At 42.3% G+C, this 26,656-nt stretch overlaps 1 protein-coding gene across 3 annotated transcripts in view; it reads left to right on the top strand.

Annotated features, from left to right (window-relative positions):
- SLAIN1 (SLAIN motif family member 1) overlaps window positions 1-26,656 on the top strand; it is a 59,084-nt gene that overhangs the window by 25,075 nt on the left and 7,353 nt on the right. The window contains exons 2-5 of one of the 3 annotated variants that reach the window (XM_032402806.1): window positions 16,119-16,268; window positions 17,399-17,548; window positions 19,646-19,987; window positions 26,275-26,430. In XM_032402806.1, coding sequence (XP_032258697.1) covers window positions 16,119-16,268; window positions 17,399-17,548; window positions 19,646-19,987; window positions 26,275-26,430 — 798 coding nt within the window. Of the gene's footprint in view, window positions 1-13,111; window positions 16,269-17,398; window positions 17,549-19,645; window positions 19,988-26,274; window positions 26,431-26,656 lie in introns of those variants that run through there. The other 2 variants (XM_032402807.1, XM_032402805.1) reach the window with 2 other exon arrangements.

The raw sequence follows: 26,656 nt of genomic DNA, 5'->3' as shown, positions 1-26,656 counted from the left end.
ATGTGGACACATTCCTACTATGCAGTTCTTTATTCAGAATCTGAACCAAAACATACAGGGAATCCTCTTAGTTTGGCTATTTATACTTTATAGGAAACCAATAGCATCTTTTTCTTTGGTGTGGGGAGGTTTGTTTTCTCTAGCTATAAATCAACCTATCTGTTAGAGTTGGGATCTCAGATTGGAAAGTTTTTGAGTGTAATTTATTTAAGAATAGGAAGTTTAAGGCAACTTCATTAGCTGTTCCTTTTCTTCTGTCTCTTCTTAGATCAATATTTCTGACATGGTTTTCTTTATTCTTCCCCACTTCTCCCACCACTTTGTTTATTTTTTATTTTTTAAAGACTTATTAGAGAGATAGATAGAACACGAGCAGTGGCGGGGTGGAGGCAGAGGGAGAAGCAGACTCCAGACGCCTCACTGAGCAGGGAGCCCGATGTGGGGCTCGATCCCAGGACCCCAGGATCATGACCTGAGCTGAAAGCAGATGCTTAACTGACTGAGCCACCCAGGTGCCCCTTCCCCCACCCTTGTAGACTGTAAATAACAAACACCGATAGAACTTTCATGGGTAGCATTAACTCATGTGATACCCTAAATTGAAATAAGGCTAATCTAGAGCCTTTGGTGAGTCCTTGTTATGAGGCTGGGATGTTAAATAACCAAATAATGATAAAAAAAAAAAAAAAGCTTATCTGAGTAATTGGAAACACCCAGTATGTGGCTCAGTTAATTTGGGGCCAGTTAATAAAAGCTTATCTTGCCTGAAGATCCTTGAATATCCATAACTATTGAATCAGGACAGGTCACATTTGAGGAGTGTGGGTATAGTCTTCACAAATAGTGTAGCCCTATACAATTACTATCTTGGGTCATGTTTCCTTATGAGCATCTTTCATTTCCTCTGGGATTATATGCTATGCACATGTAAATAGATATTGCTTCTTAATTGAGTTTTTCTTTTATCTTCCTATGATACCAGTTCCCGTGTTTGTCTTGGTTGTTATGATGTAGTATTCCTCTCTAAATTTAGCCAGTAGAAAAGAAAGTTGTCGACTAATCCAGTGCTCTGAAGGTGGCCTTTTCATTTGTTAAAAGCCGCACAGATTGAACGGAGACACTAGGAAGCTTCTTGAGTGTCTGTCTTCTGGACCCCGTCCAGCCTCTTCTTGCTTGGCCCTAGATGCTATCTTCATCAGCTCATGTTTCCAGTCTCGAGGTGCTCTGTCAGATTGGGAACACAACATTAAAACTTAGTCTGTGCAGTTCATTTTAGGAAAGCTTTGTAAAGGAGTCCCTTTCTCATCGGAAGAATAATCTGGAATCATACTGGAATTTGCAGAAACACGGTCTCTTGACATTTGCTGTTATTCTTGCGTGCTAGAAATTGAAGACACACTGTCATGGCTGTGGCCTTTCATCACATCTTTGCTTTCCTCGTATGTTCAGAATAGTTCCGGTGCGTTTGCTTCAGTGCTGGGAATGATGTTCAGTATGATAAGTGGCAAATCAGTAGGGACAGTGCTCCTGGGAAATTTGCGGTTTCTAGCCCATTATATCCAGCAACATGGGAATGTGTTTGCCGGATACTCCTGAACAGCCCTCCTCCTTTCCTTTCTTTTGCCAATTACATGTGTTTCTCTGTGGTTTTTTGTTTTTTTATTTTGCATTTCCACCACAAGACAGTTATTAAAATAAGCAAAGCTTATGACAGTGCATAATGTTTGTTACAATGAATATATATCATTGACATGCTGTTTTCTTACCCCAGTGAGGAAGAAATAAAACAGTAGATATTCTCCCACAGTAGTTGTTTACTGCTTTCTTAGTACTCTAATGATTGGTTGAATTGGCTTCTATGGCAGTGAAATTTTATTTTGGTAGATGTTCATGCCTGTCTCATGGGACCTCTACGTAAATTGTCCGTGTAGGCAAGAATTCGTAGACCCTCCTTTTCTGAAACACTGGGCCTTGATCAGAGAGACGATTCAGATGCTTAATCGTGAAATAAATGTATGGAGCACTTGCTGCATGCAGGCACAGTGCTAGGTCCGCAGGGGTCGGGGGCAAGATGAGCTCAGGGCCTAGCCTTCGGAGCGTGCAGCCTGCTGTGACCGACTGTGCAGAGAGCCGCTCTTGTTCTGTTTTTCTTCCTTTCCCTTAAAACATGCATGATGGTGCTAGCGGACCTGAGTCTGAGGGGTTTGGGTGGCCAGGAGGTGCGGGAGAGCGGCCCAGACCGCAGGCACAGCATATGGAAAGGTCTTACACAGGGGTGAGAGTCCTGACGGGAGAGGAAGCGGCAGACCGTTGTGGCGGGAGTGTAGTAGAGAGAGGTGAAGGGAGAAAAAAGGAGCCCAGGGATTCTACACGAAACGAGGGAGGTCTGCGCTTAAGGATTTCGGACTTTGTCTTAAGATGATTTGGAAGCCTTTGGGTAGTTTTCAGCAAAGGAGTGACGTGACCCTGAACAGGAGAGTGTCAGAGTGCTAACGAAATTGTTGATTGATACTAGCCTTTCTTGAAGTCTGGCAAGATGAGGAGAATGAAATGGTGATTTTAGAAATTCTTAGCCATGTGAGTGAAGTTAGGCTTGAGCATGTTTTGTTTTTGAGGGGATTCTTTAACTTAGATAAACTTGGAAATGTTTTCTGCTGCTTCTCTCATTAATATCCTGTATTTCTTGCGTGACTTCTTGTGAGAAGTGGTCATTTAAAATATGGCCAAACTCTTCATGATACTTAATTTACTTTGAAAATATAAAACTTTGATCTTCTCAATTACTTAAAATACATGGAGCTTTAAACTTTTACATAGTAACAGGTTTCATACATTTGAGTTTTGGAGCTCTTAACAGTTTTTATTTGTGAGTTTAAATTTTTTTTTTCATTGTAGCTATAAAATTGTATTTCGAGGAACAGGGAGTGTGGGGGTGTGTGTGTGTGAGTGCAATTCAGATACTGTCATCATCATCCACGTGTCTGTATTCATATACACATGTGTATGTATGTATATGCATGCTCCGTCTGATCTTCCAGTCTGTGGCATTTTAGATAAGCCAAGTTAAATCAGTAAAAAGATATTCAGCAGTAGGAGTCGCTGGCATGCGCTAAAAGAGGATGACGGCAAGTAGGTGGACGTTTAATCTCCGGGGTAAAACCAAATACCTATTCTTAAAGAAAATCCAGAGATCTAAGCATGGGATCCCTACTCCTGACTGAGAAGCAGAGCTTGAGGGAACTTTAGTTGTGATGTCCACGGTAGACTGAGCAGGGCTGGGGGGACTATTAGATGAACTTGTAAAGCATCCCAGTCCTAGCATAAAGACCGCCCTACTTTGCACCGTTGGGATCCTCAGCCACTCTGTGGCTGCACATCTAGGCATCTCATGGGAAGTTTGCCTATGGAATAATCCAGGCATTTATGTAGTGCCTGTTGTCCATCTTCTAAGTCGGAGGCCTGTTGGGGTAATACGTATACTGGTGCAGAAGAAGCTCATGCCAATTACTTATTCAGATGAACATAGTCTGTGTTCATAAATACACACCAGTAACCAAGTCTCATTTGATTTTTGGGGAAACTGATAGCATGAACAAAATAAACAGATCGGCTGACTTTGTAGGAAACAAGAAGCTAAGGGAATAGAGAAGTCCCTGTGCTTAGATTTAAGAGAATAATACACCTTTAAACAAGAACAGATTGCTGGAAAAAGCAGCAGGCAAATCATTATTTGTAGTCATTTTTAATTTGTTGGAAGTATGGAATGGGAATGGACAGGACTAAGAACCAAGCTGCTTACCCATATTTGTCAAAGGAAATCCCCCTCAAAAAGAGACAATATGAGAGAAGTTAGGGGACATAGAGGGCAGATTCCAAACCTCTAATCTTTAACAATTCTAGAAGCAGGAACAAACAGTTGAGAGGAAGGAAGAATAAATAATAGAAGAAAATTTCTTTGAGCTCAAGAAAGAAGACTCCCTGGTATGAACTAAGGTAGATGAGAAAAGACCTAAACCTAGACATCCTGGTTGAATTTCCAGGGTTAAAACCCTACAAAACCCTGAAGAAACAGGTTATCTGCAGTGTAATAGACCTCAGGCATTTCAAGGAATGCTAGATGCTTAGCTGGGAAATGAATATTGTCTTTTTAGTTTTGAGGAAAGGTATTTTCAAACTGTATGTCATGCCCAGGCAAATCGTAGATTGTGGAGACAAATGGAAGGGGCTTTTGGTTCTGCAAAGATTTAGAAGATTTACTCTCTGCACCTGTTTTAATGGTGGAGGCACTACAAAGAAAGAAGATCCAAGAATCTGGAAAAGAGTGCCTGTGGAGGTGACCCGGGAGGGGCCAGGAATGAGGAAATGAGAAAATAGGTGGACTTTCAACGCTTGGGGCGTTCTTCGCCCAGTGGTTGGGATCTGGTGCCAGACAATTCCTTTCTTTTCCCTGGGCCCTCTGACCGTGCTCAGCTCCCCAGTGAGCGATGCTTCTCTGAGGCCACGGACACGCCACCAGTATGTGGCTTAATATCTGATGTTCACCTTAAAGTTGTCCTGATCACAGCTATCCAACAGAATGGAGAACCGGTAGACGCTGACAGTGTCGAAACAGAACCATGAGGTGTGGAGATGGGAGTGGAAGGCAGGAGAGACTTCCGTGGGCTCAATAGCGGATGGCGAGGCAGAGGGCAACAAGGTGATGTTGGTGTATCTGCTTAAAGTTACACAGTAGTTACAGAATTGTCCCCAAGTTCCCAAACAGAACTCGGGGAAAGTGGATCTGGGTGGGAAAGGGAAAGAGATTTTTGTTTTAGACCTTTGTATATATTTTAATGTTCTTGCATGTGCAGGCATTTAATTAATTAATTTGGGGGGGGCGGGGAAAGGGAGAGAGACTCTTAAGCAGGCTCCACGCCCAGTGCAGAGCCTGACACAGGGCTCGATCTCCCGACCCTGGGATCATGGCCTGAGCCGAAATTAAGAGTTGGACCCTTAACCGACTGAGCCACCCAGGCTTCCCCATGTGCAGGCATTTTAATAAAATCATGCAGTGGTTACTTTTAGGGCCAAGAAAATAGTTTTTTCTCCTCAAAGTTCTTAATTATACTTACTTTCTACCACCTCTCAATACTAGTGGGTCAGAGGCCTTATCTGCCATGGGGCTATAAGCACGTGTATTGTGTCCCTTATTGGAAGAAAAGTATTTTAGCCCAGGAGATACTGAAGAGGAAGGAATATCCAAATTCTGTTTCCATTACTCTTCCTATTCAGGAGTGCACAGAGCTTTCTAGTAGCCTGCTGGGCTTGCATTTCCTAACACACTGGACATGGTCAAGAGCAGGAAGGTTCTTATTGGTGATCTAGTCTGTCCTTTCAGAAGAGGAACCACACTGTTTTCAGACATGAGATAATCGAGCCTGTTTCTTCTGGAACTGAACTGTAGCCTCTTCCTTGACTTACCTTGTTATTGCCATGTGGAGCTTGGAAGTCACTCTGGCTGGCTGTCATGGCTTGCACGGTGGCTGTCATCCAAATTAGATGCAGCTGTCTAGAATCTGCATGACAACATCACATCATTGGCAGATGGTTAGGTCATTCTTTTCCCTTGTTCTTTTCGGGTTAAATTAGGACTTTCACAGAGGCCGACTTCTCACGTTTTGTGGCCATTTTCACTGTCCTTATGTTTGATTAAAGCCACAGTCGTCAGGTCTAAAGGAAAAATGGCTTCTATAAAAGGGCATTTTTAGACATGCCTTTGAAGTGTAATTACTGCTGAAGTCAGATGTGTTTTTTTAACGTCCCCTGTTAATTGGAGATGGGAAGTCTGATCATTTGTGCAGTTTTAGACCGAGCTCACTCCGGTCTTGGGCAACCCTGAATTTGGTCCATGTATGCTTGGAGTTGGCAGCTTTTCTTCTGTTTTGACCAGCGATGAAATGGAAACAAGTTGGCTGACAGTCCAGAGAATATCCCCTTTCCAACCCTCATTTTTCAGTTTTTAGACCATTGTCCTGGTTAGAGAAGACCCACGGAAAGAGAAGAGCAGAGAGAAGAGCATTCAGCGTGTGGTCTTGGGACGGGTTAAGCTCTGAGAAGTAGAAAAAAGTCTAATGCTTAAATGGTAACTAGACACTTGAACCAGCAAGTCTTACTTTACCTAGAAAACGTTTGACCTATTAAATTCAAGATCAAGAATAATTATAAAAGTCAGATCCCTATGGAATAAACGTGGTTAAATAATACTCCTTCATGGTGAAACTTTGTAACTCTCATTCAAGTATTAAACATTTATCTGCCAGTCATTGCAGGTATATAATCCCTTAGTTACTTTTAAACCTCGTATATTTTAAAACTTAATCCTAATGTTGAAAGTGACTTTCTTGATTAGCTCTAGGTATTATTTATATGGGTAAATGACCTCTTTTATTAGATGTTTCTTAAAGATAGTATGTAAGTCATGTTTTTGTAAGTTTTACATTTTGAATACAACCGAAGTTTATATATTATTACAGTGTTCTGGGGCTATGTGTTTATATAAATATATATTTAAACACATAAATATGTATATTAGCATATAACACAAACACATTTATGAACATAAATATGTGTTAACATGTAACAAACACATTATGTATATTGACATATAACAAGTAAACTTATGGTTACAATTAACTTATCCTGAGTAAATAGTCACTAAGAATACAATTAGGGAGGGATGTTTACTAGTTCTGTAGCCCCTCTCCTTATGTGAATACACTGGCAAATGCGTAATAGTTGAATCTTCTTTACTTTGTGTATGTCTGGGAGAGATTGCTAAGAACACCTGTTTCAAAGAAGTAGTAGGCCTTCCCACCTCCATGTGCATATTCATTGGGTCATGGAGAGCGGTGGAGAAATTAATGCTATCAAGTTTACCCAGTAAAAATAGGGGATCAGATAAGCTGCAGGCCATATGTTCCTACCCCTGGGGGCTTGCTCAAGCTGGGGCCAAGTCAGCAGTGCTTACTTAATGTGAACTTAAAGCCCGAGTCTGGGCAGTCTGAGTTTATGAGAGTGAACCAGTAAGATACTATCTTTGCCTAGGTTCCTTAATTCCTTTAAGTTTAGCGCGAACATTTGAGTACATCAGTGTGCAAGCCTTTCTGTAGGCTCTAACCTCTAGGTATGGACAAATATAATCTGATTACCTGGGGAGTTTATAGCTGAGAGGATGGTTCATGAAAACAGAATCTTCTTGCCTAGTGGTGTGTGGGTTTAGGTCAAAGTGCTGTGGTCTGGATAAAACTTCCTGCCAACATAAGTGAATAGCAGGTATTAAAAGAGATGATGTCTCCCGTCCCTTCCCTGATCTTAGACCACTTGGTCACTGGTGTGAGTGAAAGGCCATGTATGGAATTCCTCCAGTAGTTTGGCTTAGTACTGAGTCCTGCCCACCTGTTATGTAAAGAAGGCATAAAAGCAGAGGATTGAAAGTTTATCTCCCCTTTCCTCCTCTGGCCTTACTTTCCAGGACTCTGTGGTAAAGAACACCATTATTTAAGTGTCAGAGACATGACCTTAGGAGACTGTGGTTTTGAAGAAACCATATTTCTTAAAATGTGGCATTTGGGACATATGTTTCCTCTGAGAGAGTCTTTGGATACATAAGTGAGCATTGTTGACCTATCCTGATCAAGTTGTGGAATGTTCAAGGTTTAGTACTTTGCCTCCGACTGAGTTGAGGAAAGATCGAGTCTGTGAAATTGTCTAGATAAGAAGGCATAATGTAGAAAGCATGTGCATCATTTTGAGAAGACAGGTTAAAATGCCTGAGAATTAGGAGGAGTGAAAGAACATTTCTGTACTGTCCTTTCTCCTAGTTAACTTCTAGAACATTCCCCCTCTGGGTTTAGAGTATGGTTTTCCTCCAACTAGCTGTAACTTTTCAGTAGGCTTCTTTAAAAAAAAATGCTTTATAGTCTGTGAATGCATGCCACAAACTGCAGACTTTTGTCTTGTGCTTGCCACAGCCCTGCTTATTATCTTCCCACAAACGTGCCTTTTCACATGGAGACCTGACTTGCTCCACATGAGAACTAGCATGTGGCAGGATGGAGACTGGAATTCTGGTATCTGGATTCTTAGTCCAATCTCCTTATAATCTTCTGTTGATCTTTAATATGTTGTGAAAAATTGCAGTAAAGAAGTACCCTGTTGGCCTTCATTGCTGTAACGCAACACCTGACTTACCTTACAGTGCAGTTCTAATCCTGTGTGTTCTCCAGAGTGACTATTATAAAAGTGGTATGTGTGTTAACCCCGGGGGTTGGCAAACTGTGGCTGTATCTGGCCTTCAGCCTGTTCTTGTATGGCCTGTGAGATAAGAATGCTGCTCACGTTTTCAAATAGTTGGAAAACATGAAAATTCATGGCCCATAATTTTTATGCAGTTCACCTCTCAGTGTGTATAAATAAAGTTGTATTGGAGCATGGTCACATTCATTCGTGTGTGGCCTGGGGCTGCTGTATTGCTCTGATGGCAGAGTCCGTAGTTACAACCGAGACTATGGCCAGCAGAGCCTAAAATACTCACCGTCTGGCCCTTTACAGAAGACGTTGGTCAACCCTTGTGTTAGCCAGCCTGTTGCTGTGATCTCTGATTTCACTGGCAGTGAATATAGCCATCTAGCCCTTCATTTAACTCCCTTTACCAAGATCCTACCAAAGATCTCTAAAATTTCCCGGTGGCAGATGACCTTGCAGTCAGTATCTAAGCCTAAACATCTTCACATAATTTTTGAGGCTCACCTATTGTTAGACTCACCTGGGCAGTCACTTGGGCTTCTCCCAGTGGGGCCCAGGCCATTACTACTACACTGGTTCTGTGTTCAAGCCTCTGCCTTGGGAGCACATTTATTGCCTTCTAGTTTACAGATAAAGGAGGCTATCATTGCATTCTCTGTATTCTCACTAGCTTTGCCTCCCAGTTGCAGAGGAAGAAATAACCCTCCCTGTTCCCACGGCTGTCCCCTCTACCCTCTCTCTCTGCCCCATGCCTCCTGATCTCCAGGACCTCATGTCAGTGCATTCCCCTTTTCTGTAGACTCTTGTTTTCTCCTCTGGTTCTGTTCTGTTCTCATTCTATTAATACGCTCGTCTTTTCCCTTATCCTAAAACTATCCTCCCTTGAGTTTCATGCTCTGCAAACTACAACCCTATTTCTTCTTACTTTTATAGCCAGATCTCTCTAGAAAGAGTTATTTCTTCTTCCTCATCTTATATCTGCTTGACCTCATAACACAGATTTCTGCTTTAGCTCCTCTGTTGAACCTGCTCCCATCCGTGGCCCAGTTACCCAGCCAGTTGCTGTTTCTTACTCATTATCCTGTAGGACCTCTCTGCAGGAATTCCCATATTAACTGCTGCTTCCAGGTTGCAGCCCTTCATTACCTTTAGTGGTTTGGGGCTCTACTGATCCTTGAGCTCCTGAATTCTCTCAGTGACCTCTCTTAGTCTCTGTCACTGAGTCTCCCTTTACCCACTCGTAAATGTTTCTTAAGCACCTTCCTTATGTACATTCTCCTTGGGTGATTTCATTCATGCCTATGGCTTCATCTAACACCTACTTGTTTACGTGCCCCGAATTCTTCCTCTCTAGCTTCTTTCCCGAGCCCTCAACTCCTTAGTGGGCACCAGCATGTAGGCATGTCCTATAACTATCTCAAATGCAGCTCATTTTCTCCTCTCACTAAGCATGCTTATCTCATGTTGCCTGTCTCAGTGGATGGCGTTAATGTCTTAGAAACCATGGCCTTAGCTTTGGCCACCTCCTTTCCTCCACTCCCTGTATTCATTGGGCCAGCAGGTGACTCCTCTTTAGCTCAGATGTGGCTTAGTTAACATGTTCTCATCAAGTGTTCTGCTGATTCTTTAGTTCGGTACCTTGTGGTGTCTCACCAGCTCCTTCGTGAATCCTAACTGGTCTTCTGGTCATCACTCTGCCCACATTGTCCATCGTCTATATGACGATTTATGTCATCTTCATAAAACGCGTATCTGACCATGCCTTTCTCATTCTCAGTCAGAACACCGATTGAATATTAAAGCGCATCCTCCTAATGACAGTGCAGAACCTGCTGCTCCCGACCCACCAGCCCCGGCTCTTCTCCCACGTGCCTACGCCTCAGTCCCAACGCCATTCACCATTCCTTGAATGTGCACTGCTTTGTCTTGCTTCCATGGCTTCTGCCAAGTTATTTCTGTCTGGAATGGCATTGTACCCTGCAGGGTAAACTCCTCAACCTTCAAGAGCCATGTTAAACATAGTGTCTTCTGGTGAAGTCTTTGGTCTCCCTTGGAAAGTGAATCACCGTCTTCACTTTGTGAGTGTACTTCATGGTGCCTTTATTCCACTTCCTCTATCACATCAGATGCATATCCGACTTGCCTGCCTTCGGCGCTAGCTGGGCTTTAGGAATTGGAGTGGGAAGGAGAGGAGAGCGATAATCAAATTGTATTCATCTCCGTATCTGCAGCATCTGGTACTTTATAGCCCCGTGGTGGGTGCCTGCTCAGATGAATAGAGAAATGAATTTTAAAAAGCAGGTGGGAGCATCAGGGCCAGATTTCTCAGAACGACTGTGGAGCAGGAAAATAACTATGTGCTGTGTGTGTCTTTGAAAGATATTTGCATCACTGCTGGAGACTGACCTTTCATGTTTTTGGGTTTTGGTTTTTTTAATATTTGTGGGTAAATTTTGGATGAAGGAATGACTCTGGATGTGGTCTGTAAATGTTGGGTGTCTGCATCATTCTGGAGCACTCACTTTTTTTTTTTTTTTTTTGGCGCAGGGGCCCAAAAAAAATCTTCACAGGATCTTACCTGTGAAGATTTAAATATTAGTTGGCCAGTTTCTCAAGGAAGATCCTGGGTTAGGGAATGAGGAAGGAGAATATAAATTTGGTAGCTGAGAGGAGCCATGAGCAAGGACATACAAAATTATGACTTATTTAGAAAGCAGTTTTGTGAATTTTAATACAACAGATCTAAAATTTGTTTTTAATGAGTTTTCATCAGACTTATTAAAAACTGAAGAAGTAGACCATGTAGGGCTGCTTTGGACTGATTTCTTCACACTTCCGGGATCATTCTGGCCTCCTGAAGGGATGACCCTGGGTCGTTTGCTTTGCATGAGAGAGAGAGAGAGGATGTGGCGAAGTAGCCTGGGCCATGGTCTCTACAAGCTGCAGTTTTGCCTTTTGCAGCCTTACTCTTAGATGAGAAAGGGGTAAAAGGATAGAAGTAGGGAAGATATAGGGCTTGTTTTCTAGAGAAACTTGCTCCTGTATCTTAGTCTGTTCCGGCCGCTAGAACAAAATACCGCAGAGGAGGCGGCTTATAAATGGCAGAAGTTTTATGGCTGGCAGTTCTGGAGGCTGGACGTCCGCGATCAGGTGCCGGCGGGGTCGGGCTCGGAGGTCCCCATGCCGGGTTGCAGACTTCTTGTTGCGCCCTCGTGTTTGGAAAGGGCTCAGGCGCTCTTTGGAACCTCTTCTATAAGGCACTAATCCAATTCATGAGGGTTCTATCCTCCTGATGTAAGCTTCTCCCAGAGGCCCCACCTATAATACCTTCCTCTTTGGGGGTTAGCATTTCACCATGAATTTTGGGGGACACAAACATTCAGACCACAGGACCCTGATTAGGAATGCGGCTGTACCGTTAGAAGCCAGTAGAAGGAGTAAGAGTGCTGCCCCCCAGGACTGACTTCTTCACCTAACTCAGATGCTACGGCCGTTGGAAGCAGGACAGAGAGAAATTCCACGGAACGCTCTTAGCTGTTTTGTGAATAGTGTCTTTGATTGTAAGAAATGGTAGCATTTCAAGAATTTGAGGAAGCTTTGTTGCCTTCTTGCATGGTTTACTGCCAGCTGGTGTTCTTGGCACAGCCCTTCACTTTAACTGTGCCACGCAGCGTTGTAGGAATGAGCTCATCCTAAGGGACCCAATCATAGGTCCTAGCCATAAGTGATATAAAGTCCTTTAGCTGGACACCAGAAAAGTCACACACACAAAGTTCAACAACTTAATAGTTATTAGGAAGTATTAAGAAATTGTGCTCCTACAGGTATATGTCTTCATGGATCCTCTGTCTAGCTGGGCTGAAAGGACTAAACTAACTTTTGTCTTCAAAGATACTATATATATTGAATTATAGTAAATAAGTTTAAGAAGTTGGGCAGAATCATTTAGGTGTTAAGGTAGGAATGGTAGAATGGTTTGAAATAAGGAGATATTAGTGAACTCGGCCAAGATTTTGAACACACTGAGCTTTGACTGTTTACTGTGTGCCAGGCAGTATATTAGGTACTGAAGGCTCTCTCTCTAGGGAGAAGAAAGTGTGAAAAGGATCGTTTCTGGAACGTATTCTAGCACTGCCTTACTGTTGAACTCTTAGTACCGATCTTTGAGGATTATCACTGAGCTTCTCATTAGATCAGTTTCTCTTTTTCCTTTTATGCAAATTAAGTCATACTCTTTCTTAAATTTGATTTTGACTATATGCAGAGACCTATATATTCCACAAAAATTTCAATATTTACTGTGTTTGCTATGAATCTAGGCAAGGCATGGAAGGAATGTCATTGTTACTTTTTGATTAATAATTTTCAGTGTGGAGAATTAAAGAAATTAAGATTCTTTCTTAAACCTTTCCTGTCCTTTGTGATTTTTCTGGATATTACCATCACTGGAACATTTATCAAATTAAACTTTTTCTTGGGGGGGGCATTTATATTTAATGATGTACAAAAATAGCTTCACAGATTTGTAATTTATTTTTTAAGTCTGGCAATTTTGAAGGTGTACCAAAAATAATTGCCCATTAGACATTCTTTTGGCAGAAAGATGAAGGACCAGTCCACACCTTAGTACTTTATCAAATTTATTTCAATAGAAGATGCTTGTTAGGGGCACCTGGGTGGCTCAGTTGTCAAGCGTCTGCCTTCAGCTCAGGTCATGATCCCAGGGTCCTGGGATCGAGCACCACATCGGGCTCCCTGCTGAGCAGGGAGCCTGCTTCTCCCTCTCCCACTCCCCCTACTTGTGTTCCCTCTCTCGCTGTGTCTCTTTCTGTCAAATAAATAAAATCTTAAAAAAAAAAAAAAATGCTTGTTAGAGAAGGGAGGCAACGTAGAAGGTTTTGCTGTCTGAGTGTGTTAGCAAGGAAACCAGAAATGCTGGAGGTGGGCAGGAGGGCGCAGCGGTGGGGAGGGGTCCTGGCGAGATGATGCCGAGCGCCTTCCAGATCCCGTGTGCCGTGAAGAGCCACTGCGGAACTTCAGTAGAAGAGAGTAATACAGTTTAAATAGTATCGGGCGGATGCAGCCGTGGTCGTGATGTTCAGAGCAGGCTGGCCGGGGCGGTGGTGGCGACTACAGGTTGGTTGAGGAGTAGATGGCGTTCATCTGGTGTGAGGTGGCGAGCATCTCGATTCACGAGGTTGCAGTAGGATGAGAGAGCATGCGGAAAAGAGTGTCCTGGGAGGCAGTCCAACTTAAGGTATTTGGGAATGAAAACCTGTAGTGTGTCCTGGTGTTTGGGCCCAGCTCTGCTATTCGAGGGCTTGGAATAGAACAAAAAGTTACGGAGTCCATGCCACCTCCAAGTTTGAGAAGCGCCTGACTTACAGGTAGAACTTTGCAGTGGAGGGTAGGGAAATGTAACTGCCGTTCAGAACTTTATTATCCATTTTCTCCATTAGCAACATTGTCTTACTTTGTTTTTAGGGTCCTTGCAATCATCACTGAGCCTCTCAAATAACTTAATATCTTCATATGAAAAGTCCATTAAATTAATTGACTGAAAAAGATAAAATTGCCCTTTAGAAGGTTCTTTTGTTTTATGCTCTATAAGAATGCTTCCTGGGGGGCACCTGGCTGGCTTGCTCAGTAGCGCATGCGACTCTTGATCTTGGGGTCATGAGTTCAAGCGCCACAACACCCATAAAAATGCTTCGTGTTACAATTTGTATAATCCTTCGGCTACATGGTGAAGAAGTAGGATGTAATGGCTTCCGCTCTTTTCCCTTCTCCTCCGCCACAGCCTTGGGCGCTGGTCTAACGTTGTTTTGTTAGCTTGCCCCCATGATAATTCTCCTCCCTCCTCTTAAAAACCTCCATGCTAAAGGACAATGTAGAGCATTCTTTCTTGCAATGGATGCTAATTGTGTTCTTAGTCGGGATCTTGCTGTCATAGCCACAATCACTGTGCCATTGTGCTGGGAGGCTGGGTCACAGTAGTTACTGTGCCGAGAGATGAATGCTGTTTACTTGGGATGCGTTGTCGCCTGCATCTGTGGGTGAGAACACGCAGTTACTGTAATTTGCCTGGCAAGTGATCAAACATCATCTGTTTAGCAAGTCAGCCGTCACAAAGGGCTATTGATCTTTTTTTTTAGTATAGAATTTTAATGAGAAACTTTGAGTCCTAGAGTTTGAAGGTGTGAAAGCGGCTACCTCTCACATTAACCCCAATCTTTCAGTGTATTTGGGGATCAGGTTTACATATCTAGAAGTTCCGGCACTGGGAATGCCAGCTCCACGGGTCTCCGCTCTGGCTCAGCTTGAGAAGAGCTGCTTAACCACACGTAGTTACATACTGGGTAAGTGAGGTGACTGGTGTGAGTTAGGAACCAAGCTTCGCTGCCGCAGTGGCCCCTTGCGGACACTTGCGAGTTCCGAAAGAGGGGTCATTGCGAATGCAGTTTCTTTGCCTAGCTCTTTCACCTACAGAAGGAAAAGGTTTGTTTTCTTTTAAATTTTTTTTTTTTTTGGAATGGGATGGTACTTATCTCAAGAACTCTTGCTTGAAATAAGAGGAAACGTTTTGCTCTTTTAAATAACCTTGGTGATATTTGCAAGGATGTTAAGAATCCCAGTTTTGGAGCCAATTATTTTCTTGACCCCCCCACATCCCATGGTGTCTCTCTCTTCACCCCACTGCCCATTTTTAAACACTTTTTAGTTGTCCGACTGACTGCGCCTTAGCAGTGCTCATTAAAAGTGGTCTGGGCCATGCATGTCACAGTGGCCCTTTGTATACTTGCTCCTCCAGGTTTTGTCACATTTCCAGCAAATACCCAGTTATTGCTTTAAGTGAGGTTTAACCTCATCTATATTTCTTAGGTGTTCCCTCCTGTCCTGCTTATTAGTACATGTCAAAATGATTGCTTTTCAGAAAAATGGATTTTCCTAGCACAGTAATTTGCATCCCTTGAAGGGAGAGTACGTGGTATTTGGTGTGATTTAAGTTTTTACAGTTTGAGGTCTTTTTCATGATCTCAAGAACTTAGAAATAGCAGCAGGGGTTGGCAATTTGGGAGGAGGGAAATACATTAATTAGGCCAGGTGAAATGTAAGAATTAGATCATTTGCCCATTGTAGGTAATACTCCTTTTTGTTCCTTATTTTAAAGGATTAAAGTAATAGTATGTGTCATCCTACCTTTAAATGTTACGCAAGTAATACATGTTCCATACAGAAAATTTGGAAGATATTTTTTATTAAAAAAATACCCAGCAAATCACCAGTTAATCTCTATGCCTGCCATCACAAATAGCTGTCATTAAATTTTGTAACCTTCTCTCGTCCCGTTAAGTTTGTCCTGTAAGCCAAGAGCACCAACATTTTCTGATACAAAATGGGTTGAAAATTAATCTTAGGAAGAAAAAATATAGGACTGTGTATAGTTAATACTAACATTCCCCACAATTTTTAATTTTGAGGTTTTTTTGGACACTCACCTTTTATATTACTACAAAACACTTAAGTCCTTGTGCAGAAATACAGAGTAGGAAAACATTTCCAATGTAGAAACTCAAAACAAGGTTTCCTTATTACCCAGGCATATTGGCTTTAATCAAGCTGATTACTAATTCTTAAATGGAGGTATCAACAGGAATTCACAAATGGCCTGTTTTTACATGTTTCCACCTTAGATAAATGGAAGTCATTTAAGATATCTTTATGAAACGTTGCTTTGTCTTTTCGTTTTTTTTTTAACCTCTGCCCTTTCTCCCTCTGACCAGTCAGCTCCTGGGTAGCTAACTGCTGTTGTTTATTTTCTGCTTCTGTGACAGTGAGCCGATGGCGGAGTCTCTTCTCTTCAAATGTCTCACTGGCTTTTCCTTACAGTCCTGTTGCAAGACTCAGCCCATATAGCAATGGCATTAATACTCCCAGCTTCTCTAAAACCTCAAATAAAGCAATACTAACACCTGAGAGAACAGGTAATCTTTCAACTTCTTGACTAGCTGCTTGCGTTGTCAGTAAGAACAGCTTAAGTACCCTCTTTCCCTGGAAAAGTTGAGGGTGATCCTGCAATGGAGAGAGTGTGCTGCACACTGACTCTGGGTGCAGAGAGGAGGCCGGCCTTAATTTGTGCTCGAGCACCGGCCGGCAGCATGCTGTCCCTGTGTGTCGTCGGCAGGTTTTCCCTGGTTAGCGAAGACCTGCGTGTCTGGTGACCTTTCCAGACCCTAATGTGCTTTCAGCATTAAATGTCGAACTCAGTTCAGGTATTTTCATTATGATTCAGGAAGATAAACCTTTTGTGTCTTTGGTTTTTTAAGTTTTATTTTTCTGATAGCTTTTTGTTTTTAAAGCCAGGGCTACACAGAAGAAATAGCCACAGTACCTTTTTGTGAGATGAAGTTCTCTTCCTTTCCTTATTTGTGTCAGCGTTGGTGTGATTCCATTCCTACAGCTGTTCTCCCTTTGGGTCCTTTCTTCCTTCGTTCTCTTACCCAAGCCATTGCTTTTTTTTACTTTCGTGGGTGACTACGGGCCTCCTGTGACTACTGTGCTCTGTCCTTTATTAAGGTTTTGGATATGCTTCTGTGTATATATGCATGCCTTTTCTGTGTGATGTTCTTGTACCTGTTCGAAAAATGGACCAGATTATAATTTAATAATCAATTACTACCAGAGACAAACATATCTGATTATTAATTGAAAGTGAACATGGATATGTATTCTTATATAATGCCTTTAGATATGTATTTATCTAATGGGATGCAGATTTCACCACTGGTGAGATACATGTATATATATAGTTTCTTTTTTTAATGTGGTAAAAACTCCATCTACCCTCTTAACAATTTTTTTTTGGTGTGTAGTACAGAGTGATTTTTTTTTAAATTGTGAAAATTGAATTTGAAAAAACAAATGGTTTTGCATATGTGAATTACGAACATGTGAAAGATATGCATATTGTCTCGCTGGTAAATGGTGACGTGTTGGTCACTTCTGGGTGACCTGGAACTAGGGAAAATTGCTGACTTGATACAGAAATTGTTGGGCATGATGCGGGTAACAGTTCTTCAGGCTGAATAATGAACGCATTTCCTTTGTGTTTTAGGCTACACCTCCAGGGGCTCCCCTCTCAGTCCCCAGTCCTCTGTAGACAGTGAGCTGAGCACTTCGGAATTGGAAGATGATTCTATCTCCATGGGATATAAGTTACAGGATCTCACTGATGTTCAGATCATGGCTCGTCTCCAAGAAGAAAGTATGTTCTTTTTAAAGTAGAAAACTTCTTAAACTAGAGGCTTCTGCTTGGAATGTAAGGAGGTAGGGAGGCTCGGGCATTTCTCCCCAGGTAATGGGTAAACGTTAGATGCTTTTTCTCATACTCCCCTAGCTTGTAGGTGGGCCAGTTAGTGCTTCTCAGGCTCTTGTGGGCATCGGAAGGTGTTAGAATATACAAAATACATTATATATAAAGACAGTGATCAGAATACATTAATATGAAGACATTGTGGTATAGCTACTGTGGAAACCATTTGTCCGTTTCTTAAAAACTAACAATGCGATTTCCATAGGCCCCAGCAAGTTGCAATCTTGGGCACTTTTCCCAGAATAGTGGAAATTTGTGTTCACACAAATAGCTGTACATGTTTGTGGTGCTTTATTCGTAATAGCCCCGAACTGGCAGGAACTCAGATGCCCTTCAGGCGGTGCATGGTTCGTGAGGCTGGGGCGCCACGTACCCTGGAGTACCACCACTCAGCAGTAAGGAGGAGGGGACTGTGGATGCGGGCGGCGTCTGGGATGACTCTCCCAGGAATGATGCCGAGTGAGAAAAGATGATTTCATACTGCCGTAATTCCGTTTATATAACATTTGAGAATGAGAAAATTTTAGAAATGGGAGGACAGATGAGTGGGGGGTGGGGGTTAGAGATAGGATGTGGGATCTCGGGAGGGAGGTTGATGTGATGAAAGGGCAGCACAAGGGATTTTTGTTGTTTTGTGAGTTTTTGGAGTTGTTCAGTATTTTGACACTGGTGGTAGATATTTGATCCTACATTTGATCCTACAGATCCTAAAATGTATAGAACTTAATGCTTACATGTACCTGAGTAAAACTGGGAATATCTAAACAAGGTGGGTTTATATCACAATATCCCAGTTGTCATATTATTCTGTAATTTTGCAAAATGCTACCATTGGGGGAAACTGGGCAGAGTGCACAAGCAACCTCTGTATTCTTTGAACTGCATGTAAGTCTATAGTTATCTTAATATAGGCTCAGTTAAAATGCATTGATAAACTTCTCAGGATAAATAATGGTAGAAGAGAAGATAATTGAACTGGGACAGCTTATCACTGGTTCTGCAGTAAAGTTAACCAGTCATCTAGGAATGAACTACTGCAAGGGTATTATAAGGGCATCAAAACGCACAGTGAGCTGCCGAGCACTGGATGGGGTTAGGCTTGTTCTGGAATTACCTTTTCAGGTCAGCATAAAGTAGAAACAGCCAACTATCCTTTCATTGAAGCATGACCATTTCCTGCTTTCAGAATTAGTCAGGGCTATTATGAGAAACACTGTCATGCTTACGGAGAGTTTAATAAGATAACATTCTGAGGGGCAAAGTGATGGTTTTATGTTATTATTCAGTAGTAGTAAAATAACAGCGAGTTGTTCTGAAAACATATGGCTAAATGATTAATGTCCTTTCCTTCTTTAAAAAAAATTGTGGTATTGGCAATGACGTGAATAACTAGAAACTTCCAGTCTATTTTTAGATGGTTGTCATTGGGATGACCCAAAACCATTGAAGTATTGAAGTGTCAGGATGCTTTGAAAAAGATAATATTAGTAACAAATAGAACAGAGAGGCGACCTTGTAAGAGAATATTTTGTACCCCAGGTTTTGAACTTTGTTTGCTTTGACTTTGAAAGCTGGGGGTGAGGGACAGAAGGAGTTCCTCCCTGGGAGGAGATTTGATTGTGTTAACTGTCTAACCCATAACATACTATTCATAATGATAATGGGTAGCTTCTCCTACGTATCTCGCCAGATTTTAGAAGGGATCATTTGGGGGTATTGACAGACACTGACCGATGAACTGTGGCAGTATATTTAGTCTTCTCTGGAATCAGGGCAGTCTTTTTGCAGAACAGAACAGCCTAGTATTAGACACCTGTTTGTTGGGTAAATGTATCTGTTTTCTTGGGACTTAATAAACTATGAACAGGATAAGGGGTCTTCATTTGAACTATTTGTCTAGAGCATGTTTTCTTCCGATACTTAATTGCAACTTGATTTTTTGCTAGACTGAAACATCTCCTGAGGCAATACTGTTCCTTATTGTCCTAGGTCTCAGGCAAGATTACGCTTCCACCTCAGCATCTGTGTCCAGACATAGCTCCAGTGTGTCACTGAATTCAGGAAAAAAAGGGACGTGTAGTGATCAAGAATATGATCGCTTCAGTCTGGAGGACGAGGAAGAATTTGATCATTTGCCACCACCTCAGCCTCGTCTTCCAAGATGTTCGCCTTTCCAAAGAGGCATTCCCCACTCACAGACTTTCTCCAGCATTCGGGAGTGTAGGAGGAGCCCCAGTTCCCAGTATTTTCCTTCAAGTAATTACCAGCAGCAACAGTATTACTCACCTCAAGCCCAAACTCCAGATCAGCAACCAAATCGGACCAATGGAGGTAGGTTATGTGTGCCCTTTGGTGTTTAATGTGCTTTGATCTTTCATGTGTGATTAAGAAATGGTTTTAAGGTCAGTGTAAATAATTAGTAAATGTTTCCCAGATTTATGAAGTATGTCTTCAAGACCTGATCAGTTTGGTCTAAGTTTAAATCTAAAATTGCCCAGCGTCTGATGATACGTCCCAGATTTACAGACCTACGGCTTCAGAAAACACCATGAAGTAGCCAACACCGAACGGGCCATGCGTGGGGGGTGTCTGTGTGCGGCGGCTCGGTCAGGGCAGGACGGTCCGGTGGTGCTGTGGCATTCACCGGGGAGCCCCGTGAGCTGTGGCTCCTTACCTGTGCCTCACCCCAGTCTCTCCCGGCCGTTCCTGGCACGGAGTGATGCAGGGGGAACATGCCCATCCAGATTCAGGGCACGTTTGGATGTCTTTCCTTGTGACATCTAGAAGAAAGGTCTGTGTAGCAGGAGGGATAAGGAGGCTGATACTTGGCTTGATAACGGGAAGTTGATCTGCCCCAACGTCAACACGGAGGGTCAGAGAACGTGTCATCTCTTGTATTTTTTCCTTTCTCCCTCTTTGCCATCTGTCTTTCTTCCCCACTCCAGGATTTACAGTCCTTGACCTCCAACACACTGTAGGGAGAACAATCATGTACTCTCCTAAGCCTGGTATGCTTTTATACTAATGACCAGCCAGACTTTTCACACATAAATCCCATATAATATGGAGGAAAAAACAAGATTTATAATTATAGTGTCTCATTATCATATAGCACCATTTCTGGGCCCAGGAGTGATTAAGCAGCTCACGTAAAAGTACTGCGAGGCCAAATACAGATTGTATTTGTGATCACCTGTCACCATGTTTTTAGTTTTCATCTTTTCTTCTTCTGTACTTGTATCTTTCATGCTGACTGAGAGATCATTTGAAAATATTGAACATTTTAGTCATAATTTCCCTTTTAGGACCTTGAGATTTCAGATTTGAAAGAAAAAAGTGGCAGCCAAGGAATGTCATAGTAACTCCACTTATTAAAGCTCATCATATCAGAAAAGCAGTGTATTCCATGTGCTTAATGAAAGTCAGCCTCGTTTTGAACTTGCGGAAAAGGGCCCGTAGAATTGTTGCTGTAAAGGTTGTCAGGTGTCTCCGGACGCCCCGGCCCTGCTGCCCAGCAGGTGCCCAGCAGGTGCCCAGCAGGTGGCAGCTCGGCATCTTGAGCAGTGCTGTCAGCAGGTCATTGTCTTACCTTAGAAAAGTGGTTTCACCTTACACGAAACACCACGATGAAAAGGATTAGGTTTCCTGGGAGCTGTGCTATGATGGTTCCTATTAGGAAAGCAGAGACCTATCACAGCTTCGTGTCCCGACTGTAGTGGTTTTATTTTTCCTAAAAGCTCTGGTCTCCACATACAAAGGACAACGGACTACGACGGCAGTCGTCTGGATTGGACCGGTGCCACTTAACTTAGCGGTGAGAGCACAGGTCTGGAGTCCAGTCCCGTCCTCCCACTTACACCTTTTACAGGTTTCTCGGGTCTGTAAACTTCGATTTCTTTGACTATAAAATGTGGCCAAATAATACCTTTTTCTTGGAAAACTTAGGTATAATTTCACATCAAACCATCTGGTGCGTATTCTCCCAACCTAAGGAAGAAATGAAACAATGACCATTATTTTGCCTAGACTAAAAGTACCGAAGAAAGGGAATAAAGGTTGTCACTCTCCCTTCCCACATGCCTTTTTTTAAAAAATAGGACTCACTGGGGCACCTGGGTGGCTCAGTCGATTAAGCGTCCAGCTTTTGATTTCGCCTCGGGTCATGATCTCAGGGTCGTGCGACGGAGCCCCGCGCTGCACTCTGTGCTGGCTGTGGAGCCCGCTTGGGATTCTCTCCCTCCCTCTGCCCGCCCCCCCACCCCCAGTGTATAGATACGGCTCCGATAGCTGAGCCTCCATTTGTTACCACGGAATATCATTTGGACAAAATTGTGAAATAAGAATGGTAACTTTGAAACTATCAAATATCTTTCTAAATTACCAAAATAATACAGATAGGAGAGAAGAATTGTTAAATCATTGATTCATTTAAAAATAATTAAAAAGAAACCAGAAATGCATATTTATGTTTATTGCTTCCATAGCTCCTACACTGCCTAGATTCAGAAGAGAGGGCTCTTAAAAGTTATGGGACGATTTATAGGGGATATAGAATTAAAAGGAGCGTATTTGGAATAATTTGCCAGATGTGAAAAATGACTAAATCTTGTAGGATCTTTACTCAATGTCAAGGGAGTTGATTGGGCAGGGATTGTCGGTGGCATGATGTAAGCACTGTTAGCCCAAGGCCCTTCCTTGTACCCTGTATTGATTGTGGAAGGCCGGATCGGATTGGTGGGTAACCGAGTATCTCCTTTATTGCCAAAGATTCTTTAGTCTGTGTGTCCTAGAGTGGTAAGTCTTGCTGCTACTTTAATATGAGAAAACTCACTTGAATTCTTTCCTTGGTCTATTCCTCCAGTTTCCCTGCTGCGTCTCAGTACTTGAGGATAAATTACTGGTTTTTTGGGAAGATAGAGTGTTATTTTTGATTCCTTGAATATTAAAGTATATATGGTCATTAATATGTTCCAAATTGTTTGACAGGAAAGTGTACCTCATTTCCAGATGATCCCTGACGCAGCTTGGAGATCACAGCTTAGCTCCCGGAGGAGTCGTTCTAAATGTTTATACTTGGAAGCCTTTATTTTTAAGAGCATATTTCAGATTTAAAACTTTGTGAAACTGACTTGATGCTCACAGGAATAAAGATTGGTTTTGAAAGGCAGATGCATCTAGATGAACAGACTAGAAACCTATCCACCACAACTAAGGTGTGAACCTTGATTGATTGTGGTTTAGGGGGAAAAGCTTATGAAAGACATTCTTGATGTGTGGAAAATTTTGTGTATGGATTATTAAAAACTTGTTAATTTGTTTACATGTCATGACAGTATTGTGATTCGATAGAATTTTCAGATTTAAAATGTAAAGGGAAACAGTGGCAGCTAAGGAATGTCATACTGACTAATTTATTAAAGCTCAAACTATCAGGAAGAAAATGTATTCCGTGGGCTTAATGGAAGTCATGGCATCATATTAAAATTGAGGGAGAGGGCAATTAGGGTTCATGTGTCAAGATGTCTGCAGCTTTTATGTGGCTTAACAACAGCAAACAAGGGCGCCTGGGTGGTTCAGTCGGTTCAGCGTCTGCCTTCGGCTCAGGTCATGATCCCAGGGTCCTGGGATCGAGTCCTGCATCGGGCTCCTTGCTCAGCAGGTAGCCTGCTTCTCCCTGTCCCCCTGCTGCTCCCCCTGCTTGTGCTCTCTCTCTCTCTCTGACCAATAAAAAATAAATAAAAATCTTTAAAAAAACAAAAAAACAAAAAACAACAGCAAACAAGTGTATATGTATGGAGGTGAATTAATTATGGCAGAATGAAAACAACTAGTATATCTAGGTGGAAAACATACAGATGTTTATGATACTACTTTTCAACTAGATACATGAAAACTTTTATGGTAAATAGTTTGGAAACTTAGAGGTACAGAAACACAATTCATATTCTCAATAGCATATAATTCTTTCCCTGTGCCACCCTTCAGCCTAAATATATATAGTCAAAGTAATTTAGTCTTGCACTGATAGCAGCTCACTTTTTATGCCAGTTATTGTGATTCAGAAGATCTAGATGTCGACTCTAAGATTTATTCTCTCTCATTTCTCCTACCCCACACCCTCTCCCAGCATACACCTAAATAACATTTGCGGAATGTATTAGGAACTTTTTTTTTTTTTAAGCTTTATTTATTTGACGGGGCGGGGGAGGTGGAGAGAAACAGAGAGAGAGAGAACGCACACACAGGGGGAGAAGCAGAGGGAGAAGCAGACTCCCCGCTGAGCAGGGAGCCCGATGTGGGGCTCGATCCCAGGACTCCAGGATCATGACCTGAGCCAAAGGCAGATGCTTAACCGACCGATCCACCCAGGCGCCCATGGAGTTAGGAATTTTAACAAAAATTTGGGAATATGAGACCTGTGGTTGTTAAAAACAGGCCTCAAGGAGATAATGAGGAAAGTGGTCAAGAAATCTAACAGTCCCTGGCAGTATCTGAGCATAATTTCTCTAGAAGTATGCACAGGGAGTGAGGACCTGGTGTGGGGGTGGTAGGTATCTCATCTTGGAGCTATATAGAAGAAGTTAGCTAGGTCGATTAGGATTCTTTTTGGTCTCCTAGTGCTCTTTACAATTTCTTGTTACGCTTTCTTATGCTTCTTATGTAAGTATACTTGCTATACTTGTTTAATTTTCTTTCCCCTAGACTACCCCAAGGAGACAGAAATTGCTGGACAGGGCTACAGCCCTGTTCCTGTACAGCCGGGTATAAGTAATGTGGAATGAGCTGTGCAAAGAGGGGGGAAAAGAAGAGAGGAGTCTGGTTTTGCCCTTGGACACAGTTTGGATTAGTGTTCAAGTACATCATTTGTACTTGAAAGTGACCACAAACTTGTGTGTCCTGATATGTGTCTCTTAGTGCTTCAGGGCATATACCAATAAAACTGAAACTATCTTAGTGAGTGAGGCGTGAGTGAAAAGCATGAGATATTACAATGGTTTATGGTCCTCCAAAGTTCAAAATGCTTTAGAGTTTCAGAATGCTGTTTTCAATATTTAATTTGTTCCATCTGGGAGAAACAAGATTTAACGTTAAATTTATTTTAGGTTTTCTTCTTAGGCTCGATAATGGAAAAAGATTGCGAAACCATGGCCTAGACGATAAAACTCAGAGTCAGGGAGTGTATCTATAGTACACTGTGGTGTCCCCCAATTTCCTAGGGTGCCTGGCATGGAGCCGTGTGCACAGTGAATTCTCGTGTCCCCGTTCATTCGTTCACTCCACAAAGTGGGGAAGCGTGGCCAAGGGGGGGGGGAGGGGACCAGCATGTCACAGGTGCAGGAGAATGTGGAGCATTTGGGAACTTGGCTCATCTGCTGTGGTAGGCGAGTAGACTGAGGGGTGGCAGTAGCAGGAGATAAGGCTGGGGAAGAAGGACAGGAGCTGATACCTTGGTGGGCCATGCCCAGGGGCTTTCAGATGAAGGTGGGAGAGTAATTGGAAGGTTTTAAGCGGGTGACTGGGTGTGCGCTTGTGCTCGAGGAAGAGTGGAGCAGGCTGTGTGGAAGATGGGTCAGAAGAGCAAGACAGGGTGCATGGAGACCCAAGTAAGCGGATATCGTGAAAATGTGGGTGATAACGTGGTCCGAACCAGATGAAGTGGAAGAGTCATTAACTCTTAGGCAGAACTGACAGGACTTGGGGCTGAGGGTATAGAAGGGAGGTGAATCTGAGGAGATGGCCCCGGTTTCTGGATTAGAGGACTTGCTTGCTGGTCAAGGTGTAACCTGCAGGTCTGAGTAAGTGTAGAAGGAGCTGTGTGTAAAGGGGAGGAGGGCATGAATCCAGTTTTCTACTTGAGCACGGAGTTTTTGCTTAGCATCCAAATAGATCCTTTGTTTTGTGAACTTGAGTGAGTGACCTGTTACACGTACTTTAGTTTGGAGCCACCACCCCCCGCCCACCCTGCATTGAATTCACAGTGCTGCACTGAGGTCTGTGGACGGCTCTCTGCTGCCCCTTTGTGGCAGAACACGGACTCAGCAAGGAGAGTGACACAGAAGCTGTCTCTTTTTCAGGTATCCAGAAGTTTAGGGGCATGCTCCTAGTTAAAACTTTCCAGAACTTAATGGGGTCATAGTGATGTGATGAGTGGGTATCTCAGAACACATCAAGGTAGAATTTTAATCATTCTTTCCATTTTGATATGCTAGCAAAAGATACAAAGTAAGTGTTGGATTTGACTCTTCTAGGTTTTTTTGTTAATTAATACATAACAATTTCTAACTAAGTGGCTGTCAGATGATTCTCTAACCTCACTTTGATACAATTTTATCCACTTACTGTATAGAAACAAATAGCTAATTGATTAGCTAATCCCTACTTCTTTTTATAGAACACTTTAAAAAAAAAAAAAAACAGTTTATTTGGTAGAACCTTTCTGGAGATAGTGTGTTCTCCATACAGAAGGTTAATTCTGTGGTAGCTTGTTACCGTTCATAACACATGTGATGATTTTTATCTGTTATTGAGCTTACTATCATTTATGTTTACTTTTGAAAGCTGGTAATTTAGTTGGCATAAGCCTTATGATTTTTAACTAGAATTCTTTTCTCTTCTAGACAAGCTCCGGAGAAGTATGCCTAATCTAGCTCGGATGCCAAGTACGACTGCTGTCCCTAGCAATGCTGGCTCACCAGTCACCGTGAGAAATAGTCAGAGTTTTGACTCGAGCTTGCATGGAGCTGGAAATGGGATTTCAAGAATACAGTCTTGCAGTAAGTATGACAATTTGTAATTTTTTTTAAGTAAGTTTTAGTTGTAACACAATTAGAAAAATATCTTATTCCATTTTTTTTTCTTTTGAGGACATAGCAGGAGACTTTTCTCATGACTTTTTTTTTTAACTTCACCAGTACAGTTTAGTATTCATCAGTGCATATGTTAATGAATTAATAATTAGTAAATTATATTTAATCTTCTCTATCCAGGGATAGCAGAAGT

The sequence above is a fragment of the Phoca vitulina genome, unplaced genomic scaffold, assembly GCF_004348235.1.
Source record: "Phoca vitulina isolate PV1807 unplaced genomic scaffold, GSC_HSeal_1.0 scaffold5, whole genome shotgun sequence".
Classification (NCBI taxonomy): domain Eukaryota; kingdom Metazoa; phylum Chordata; class Mammalia; order Carnivora; family Phocidae; genus Phoca; species Phoca vitulina.
Note: the sequence above shows the minus strand (reverse complement) of the source record. Positions and strands in the feature narration are given on the sequence as shown.